The sequence below is a fragment of the Neopelma chrysocephalum genome, unplaced genomic scaffold, assembly GCF_003984885.1.
Source record: "Neopelma chrysocephalum unplaced genomic scaffold, ASM398488v2 Primary Assembly neopelma1_255, whole genome shotgun sequence".
Classification (NCBI taxonomy): domain Eukaryota; kingdom Metazoa; phylum Chordata; class Aves; order Passeriformes; family Pipridae; genus Neopelma; species Neopelma chrysocephalum.
In genome coordinates this window covers 262,809-271,078 of record NW_020897917.1, presented here as the reverse complement: position 1 = coordinate 271,078, position 8,270 = coordinate 262,809, and the positions used below count along the sequence as shown (strand labels likewise).

Below are 8,270 nucleotides of genomic sequence, written 5' to 3'. Positions count from 1 at the left end.
ACCAAGTGCCCTCAGTGTCCTCACATGGCTTCAAATCAAGGCCCTTCCCCATCTTCATTGCCTTCCTTTGGACACTGTCTCATGGCTTCATATCTTCTTTATGTTGGTGTGCCCAAAACTGCCCCAATATTGCAGGTGACTAATGTTGAGGGACCTTCCCACAGGTGAAGTTGGGCTGTGGGGCTGCCCCGCCAGGCTCTGTGGGGTGGGTGATTTGTGCCAGCTCTGGACTTGGGTGGTTTGTGCAGTTGCTTTTTTCAGAATTGTGTTATGTCTCAAGAGTCCCGGCTGTCACTGCCTGTGGGGATGAGCAGTGAGGTCCTCAGAAGGAAGATGTGCCCTAATGGAGTGTCTCATCTCTGAATTTCCACATCAGAATTAATCTTAGTGCAGAAACTCATTTCCTTGTAAGGTCCTGTGTTGTTTGTTGGTTATTAATCTGCCCTTCCCCTCCCTTCCAAGTGTAAGTACTATAGTTTTGGGGAAGATAAACTATTTTCCCCAGGCATAGGAATGGAATAGGATGTTTCATCATAAGAGCAAGAGCTCAGCTCAGTTATGGGGTGTGAACTTTGCCTCTCTCACACGTGAGTGCTGATCCACCAATTAACAGCTGAAATTAAGAAGAGATGGAGCTGCCTGGGGCTGATAACATCACCCTGCCCCTGGCATGCTGATCTTCCTGGTGATTCATGCTCCCTCTGGAATGCAGTGCACTGACTTTCCCTGGCTGACAGGTCATCTTATTTGGGATTAATATCAGTTTTGAACTTTACCTCTACCTTAGACCAAGTGGGTCTGTCCAGGCCTCTGCACTATGTGGTCTCCCTTACATGGGTCTCTCTGTAGATAAAAATTACTATCTTAGACTCCTTAATCTGTCGTGGCTCCTGTAATAACTTTAGGAGAAGGGAAAATAACTGTTTATTTAAAGTAAATGAAATCATGGTACTGTTAAAGCCAATGGCCAAATTTAACCCATCACTTGCCCCTCGTGGGTGGGAGGCTTAGATAGGTTGGTTACTGTGGTGGGTCAGTGTTCACTGCTCCCGTAATGTGAGGAATCACAGAATAGTTTGAGTGGGAAGAGACCTTTAAAGTCCATCCAGTTCCATGGGCAGGGACACCTTCCACTAGCCCAGGTTGCTCCAAGCCCCATCCAACCTGGCCTTCGACACTTCCAGGGATCCAGGGGCAGCCACAGCTTCTCTGAGCAACCTGTGCCAGGGCCTCCCCACCCTCACAGGGAAGTGCTCAAGTTTTAAGGTCTGTCTGTTCTCTGCAGACAGAAGAAACCCTTGGACCAGAGTGGTGGGTAGAGCTGCCTGACAGCTCAGCCAGCCAGTCAGTGTGTGTGCTCAGAGGATCTGCACAATGGGAGTTATCCAGTCCATGCAAATGTTCTGCAGAGCTGCAAACCCGAAGGGAGGATGGGAGGAAGCAACGAAATCGGAGGTGTTCAACACTGAAATGGTCTGAGTGGAAACTCAGGTGAAGCTCAAGACAGGGAAACTTCAGTGTGAAAAAAGCTCTGGCAAGAAACTGAGATATGCTATCCCTTCTTGACCTTCTAGAGCTGGTGTTTTATCACTCTTGAAACATAATTTGTGAACACTGTGAGGGAAAAGGGGAGGAAGGTTTTTGAAAATCCCTTTTGTCTCCTTTGTTGCTCTAACAAACCTATGGGTCACTATGTCAATGGGGGGAAACAATTTAGTAGCCTTTAATTGTGTGTTTTCTTCAGTGTGATGTTCAAGCTTAACCTATGCTTTATAAAATACACACATTTTTAAACCCATAGCAGATTTTTCTAGCTGAAAGCTGAAATTCCTGCTTAGCAGCATGTCTGTCATAGGACTATGGAAAACCTGGATGTGTCCCTGAGTGGGTGGAAGGCCATGGATTAGATCGGGCATAGAGACAACTTTAAAGCACAGACAGGGAGGAGTTAAAATTCTCTGAGAGAAAAAGGTTTTTCTAAATATTTGAATTAATTTCTCAATGTTTTAAAAAAAAAGAGAATACACCAATTTTGGAGATTAGGCCAGAATGTTCTTCAGTTCATATCTTCAAAGTGATAATTGCAGGAATGAGTTCCTGAATTGCAAGAAGTGCTGCTGTTCTGTGATACAGCCTGACAGAAATGAGGCTTTTTTTCCCTAGTCAAGAAATCTATAAATAGCAAATTATCTATTAACAGGTGTCTTGTGAAATTACTCTAAGAATTATCAGAGTCACACAGTGTTAAAAAAATCAGGATTATGGAGTTCTCAAATAAAATGACTTTGTTTTCCCTGAGCAGATGCAAATCTGCTTCTAAATCTGCTTAATATAATGGAAGCCCCGAATAAACAAAACTCTGTTTGAATGTTTAAGTATTTCAAAGTCTGTTATACACAGAGCTGAAAGTCTTCATCCAGAGTAGAAGCTCTGTGATCTTCAGTCTTGTGCATGTATCCAGTTGTATATATTTGGTTTTGCTAATGGAGAATTAAAATATTACAAATCCATGCTAATGACTGTGAGCCCTATTATAAGTTATTTTAGTTTTTTTTTTAATTCCTGGTTGAGATAAAATGCAGTATTTGATCATTTTATTATAACTTCATTCAGGATTTAATTATTCATAAGATCACAACAAAAGGGAATATATTTTGCAAATGTGACTGTTTAATAGTGTGACTCTTCAGGAGAGCAATCTGATATTGAATCTTTAGTGAGGAATGAGTAACTCACTTTTATTTGCGTTATAAATCATGTAGATTACTTCAATATAGATAAGTAAATTCTGCTCTATTCTTGTGTTCTAGCAAGAGCAACAAATGTATTTCAGCGCTCGGTTAAATGAGTGGAGTTTCCACCAAGGGAGTGAATTAAAACGATGTTAAAAAAGTATTTTATAGCAATGTTTTGTAATTACCTGGCGCTGGGTGTATTTCCTGCCAGTTTAACTGATCAGATCAATGCTCTCGTGTCACAGAGCAGCTCTGACCCCTGATATAGCTCAGGAATATTTACCATTGTTAATGTGCTGTGTGAAATGAAGGCATTGCATGGACTGCAGGCTGGCTGCAGTTTGTTCTGGTGCCCTGGGGTGTGAGGTGACTGGGGCAGTGCAGGGGGACAGGAATGGCTTTGGTCACCAAACCCCCTCAGCTGGGCCACATGGGGGGAGAGCAAAGGGGCTTCAAATCAGGGTTGGGTTGTTTCTCCCTGTTAAGGTTTGGAGCTGGCTCCCTGCCAAGTCTCCAAACCTTACCACAAGGAGTCCCCCCCCCCCAAACCAAGGGAAAAGAGGGGAAAAAACCCCAAAAGAACCGAAAACGAGAGAGAGACAAAGTAATGTATATAAATATATTTACACTTGTATTTACAGTTATATACAGTTAAAATATATATATGATTTCACAGGGAAAAGGGAAAGGGGAAGGGAAGAACAAAAACCAAAATAATATATATATATATATATTATCCCGATCAGTAGCCCAAGGTCTATCAACTAAAAGAATTAGCAGAGAATATCTTACTACTCTCCTTGGGACAATGGAGAGTCACGCTGGAGCGACTGCCGGCAGCCTCCACCTCCCAAGGTCGACAAGGCCTTACCAGGCCTCACTCCCCAACCCGACAGACTCAACAGCAGGGAAACCTGCACCTCCAAAGCCGCCGGAAGGAAAGAGAGCGAAGGTCTTTCCTCCCTTCTTCTTATACCCCAGCTTACATAAAAATCGTAGGGAATAGCGGGTAAATCTGGGCACTTCCTTGGTTACAAGCTGGTCACCAAGGAAGGCCTAGGCCAAACTACCACACTCCCCAAAGAGAACAAATAAAATTCACAACAGGGTGAAGTGCACCCTCCTGCCCCCTTGCTCCTAATTGTTTTCAGCATCTAAGTGAGGACTCAGGGTGGAGATGAAGCTCCCTGTGCCAGGATCTCTCTGCAGCCCTTGCAGGGCTGGGATTTCCCCACAGCATTCCTCGCAGTAACACCCCTCCCCTTCTCCTTGGAACCCCGGGCAGTCACACAGCTGGAGTTTGGGGGTGCAAAAAGGTTGATTTTCGTCCTGGAAGCCCAACTCTCCTTCTTAGTGACAAATATCAAACTGTGACTGTGTTTTTGGGGTTGCTGTTTATTGATGCACCAACGAAACCCAGGGAAGGGCGAGGGCTGAGGGGGGCACAGGGGGTGAGGGAGTGCAGGGGCTGATGCTCCAGGCCACAGGTGCCACTGGTTTGGGCACTGGTGGCTGCAGCTGTGTCTTGTCACTGTGTAACCTCCTCCCCTCATCCATCCCACTCACTGATGGGGAAGGCATTTTACACGGACTGTTTTCTCTTAGATACAGTTTCTTAAAGTTGTTTTCTCATGTGCATTTAACGATCACAAACGTTGTATTTTGTATGGCTTTCTTTTTCCTAGTTGCTTTTTGTAAAGCAAGCCACACTGGGGAGACCTTTTTGGTTTCCAAAATCTACTATTTTCTCCTAAATTAACAGTTGAAAGTGCAAAGGAATAGCCTTCTGCTGGGGAGGTTTGTATTATTTAGGGTGGGGGAGAGTTTGGAGCAACCTGGTCTAGTGGAATGTGTCCCTTCCCATGGCAGGGGGGGGGGGAAGGAGAGGAGATTCAGCGTTCCTTCCAACCCAAACCATTTGTGTAAGTGCCAATATTTTTTAACATTGCAGACAGCACTTCACTTAAACTTCTTACTCTTGCTATCTAATGACTGCTTAGCCTTACAACACACTATAAAAAGTACTCCTACTGTTGTTTGAAACACAGAATAACTGTTTTAAGTGCATGGCCCACTGTGGTCCCTTCCAGCCTTCCCCACTCTGTTGTTCTGTGGCAGCAGAAATGTTTGGTAACTTGGGTTGTCTGTGTTTTTCTGAATTGTGCAGTGTGGAGGCCCAGCTGTTTTGAGATGCAGCCCTTTCTAAAAATGCCTCACTTATAGTTAAGCGTTACAATTTTGCAAGGAAATATTATTTGACTTGGTACCGTGCACCAAATGCAGACAAAAGCAAGGATTCAGTGAACTTTTTCATCAAACCAGACGTGTTGGAGGAGCTGCCCTCTAATGCTGCTGTTAACACAGAGGAGGAGAGGGTTTGGGTCTGGGTTCCCATGGGGTGACTGCAGAGTCCTCCTGCCAACCTGAACACAGTTCCCTGACAGATCAAAACTGTGCAAGGCCACACCAGCAGAGCTTGGCTCCCAGTTGTTAAGTTTTGTTGCCCAGTCTTGTCAGGAGAGCGTTGCACCTTCAGCAGGGCCGTTTGCAGCAATGGCATTTTTCCTAAAATCCTTGCAGAGAAAGTGGTTCCACCCTCCTGCTGCAAGCAGAAGTGATTTAGATCGATCAGAAGTGATGGATGTAAAAACTGGCTATAGATTCTTGAAAAGACATAGTTCTGCAGTGTGGAGTGCTGGGCCTTGGGCAAGGAGAGCTCAGCTCTAGGGCTGCCTAAGGTCCATTGCACCCACACATCTCCATCAACTTGGGGCTGGTTTTCTTTTCTTCCTTCTCATTGGTAACACCAAACCATGCCAGAGGCTGGCCTGGAAATATGAATAAAAGGCACAAAATGTTCCTTATATCCATGTAAATGGCTTTAAGAGGAACTGGAGCACTTCTGATGGGCCAAGGAAGAGAGCAGGTGCTGTTCCAGCTCAGCACAGGGCCATGGACTCTGGAGAGCCTGATAGACCATCTTTATTCTGTGCATTGACATGTAGATCAAAATCACAGCCCCCAAGCACTTGTAATGCACTTCATGTCTCTCTAAAAGGCGTCTCTGAATCATTTTCTCTCCTGGTACCTGTGTAACTGCTCCCAAAGCAGGAGCAGCTGCAGGAGGGATGTTCCCAATACCCCAGCACGGTGCCCCACGGAGCAGGATCCTGGCACTGGCATCTCCTCAGCTGGTTTGTGGCAGTGCCTGGTGTTTGCACCCCAGAGCGTGGCAAGTGTCCCTCCATGAAGCAAACTGCTGTCCAGGCTCCAAAACACACTGTTCCTGCCCAGTGTGATGTGCCCTAGTCTGTTCTATACAGCAGGGATGTAGGATATTGCAAATTAAGTCATATTTCACTGTAACCTGCACATTTACATCTTAGCTGGAAATCCACAAGGAAAAATGTGAAAACTAGTGCAGCAATTCTGCACATCCATCTCTTTCACTGCATCCTGGTGCCAGTGTTTTACGGGAGCTCATTAGCAGAGGCAGAGTTATGTCCTCAAACCCTTTTCATTATGGTTTTAAACCAGCTGAACCCTCCAGGGCTGGGACACTGTCAGCTAACCCAGCCTGTGATAGTGAGGGTGCTGTTACAGCTTGGTAACCAAGCTTGATTTTTCACAGGTTTTTTTGTTCAGAGATGTCAAATGTGGAGTTTTCTTCAAACCAGTTATGTCTTTTATTGTATTTAAAACTCTAATTTCCTTCTGCTGTTCCTTCCTGAAAGGCATCACCAGGTGATCAGTTATATCAAGATGCTTCAGGTATCAGTTGCCCGTTTCTTTCTTTTTGCATTTAACCAAATGAAATGTGGAAATAAAGGAAAATAAAAGGCTGAACTATTGCAATTTTGAAGATCTCCTCGGTTAAGGAAACATTCCATATAAAATATTCTGGGTGTATGTTTTCCACAGGTTCCACGAAGGAATTGATTGAGAGCTGCTGTGGAGCTGGACAGCAGTGGGCCATAGACAATGGGGAGTGCACAGAAATCCCTGTGAGTGGAATGGATGGTGACATTTGCAGGTATGTGAGGCAGCCCCCAACATTTTTGGGTTAAAATAAAGAACGGTCCTTTAGAAGAAATCAAATATAATTCGTGGCATGTCCAGGAGGCTGAGAATGGTTTCATTCATGGTCTGATTTGTTGGTAGACTGGCAATGTGTCATGGCAAATTAGAAAGAAGGATTTCCCCCTCCATTTCCCTAAAATCTATTCTAAACAAAGCCTGTTAAGATTTTTTCCTCTCTTATGTGAGCAGAGGAAATTTTTTTTCCCGTTCTCAGCACATTTGTGGAGTTGCAGATAAATAGAAGGGCAGAGCTTGGCTTCCCTTTGGCAAGTGCTAAATGCAGTGATCAGTTGTTAATTGTGTCATGAAATGGTGCGTTTATTGCCCCTGGTGAATGGCCCCTGGTTGTGGTGCCTGTGTTCAGCTGGAGGGGGGATCATGCACCCTGATAATGCTGCTGGTGGCTCCTGCACAGCAGGAGGAGATTGGGTGCAGAGTAACGTGGATTCAATATTCCACTGGCTGCAGTTCATCCAATTCCCTTCCCCCTAGTCTGAAACAGGCCTTAGGGAGGGATGAAGGCAAAGTTACTCCAGACTCAGATTCTCAAGGAGTGATCCCACTATTTACAACATTGACAAGGTTTGGCATAATCACTTTTATCAAATTTTGCATCATTACACCTTTCTGAAGTCACTGGGAGATGAAAATCCTCGCCACTGGGGTCTGGCATGACATAACTGACACATACCAACTGTCTGTGAAGTCAAGACAGATTAAAAAATTCCAGCCTTGGCCTAAGTAGGTGCAAATCCAATACATTAATGAGTTGCACCTGCACATCTGAGGCTGTGTTTAGATGAAAAAGCCAGATCCTAAATGTTTCGGTCCCTGCGAATCTATTGGGATTTAAAGGAATAAGAGATCAGGGGTTCAGCTGTTTTACTTCTAAAATTTCAGTTGCGTCCCTGTTTTAAAGATTTAAACCCACCTATAAATGTTACGTCTAAAGAAAATATTGAATGTAAAAAATATTCAAATATGTGGCCTCAGAACCTTGAAAGCAAGGACAAAAACTTGCTGCTGCCACTGGGAGATGTGCCAGTGTGCAGGGCTGGTGACCCTGCACTGATCCAACCCCGGGGCACCATCTGGGTGCTGGAAGAAAGGCAGGCTCCCAAGAGTCTGCCTCTAACTCAACTCACTATCTAAAGATGGTAAAAAGTAAAGTCATGGAATCTCAGACTGGTTTGGCTTGCAAGGGACCTTAAAGCTTCATTCCACCCCCTGCCATGGGCAGGGACACCTTCCTCTAGACCAGATTGCTCCAAGCCCTGTCCAACCTGGCCTTGGACACTTCCAGGGATGGGGATAGAAGATAGATATGAATTTCAAAAATTAGCTCCTGTTCTGCCAGGATAGTTTTCCATAAATATTTGGGTTTACAAGCGACAATCACCATGACAAAGGGTTGATGTTCTCAGCTGAAGCAAACAAATCACAGAATCCCAGAAT

At 44.7% G+C, this 8,270-nt stretch overlaps 1 protein-coding gene across 1 annotated transcript in view; it reads left to right on the top strand.

Moving 5' to 3' along the window:
* FBLN2 (fibulin 2) overlaps window positions 1-8,270 on the top strand; it is a 103,977-nt gene that overhangs the window by 63,112 nt on the left and 32,595 nt on the right. Inside the window, exon 3 of the mRNA XM_027704108.1 lies at window positions 6,657-6,768. Coding sequence (XP_027559909.1) covers window positions 6,657-6,768 — 112 coding nt within the window. The remainder of the gene's footprint in view (window positions 1-6,656; window positions 6,769-8,270) is intronic.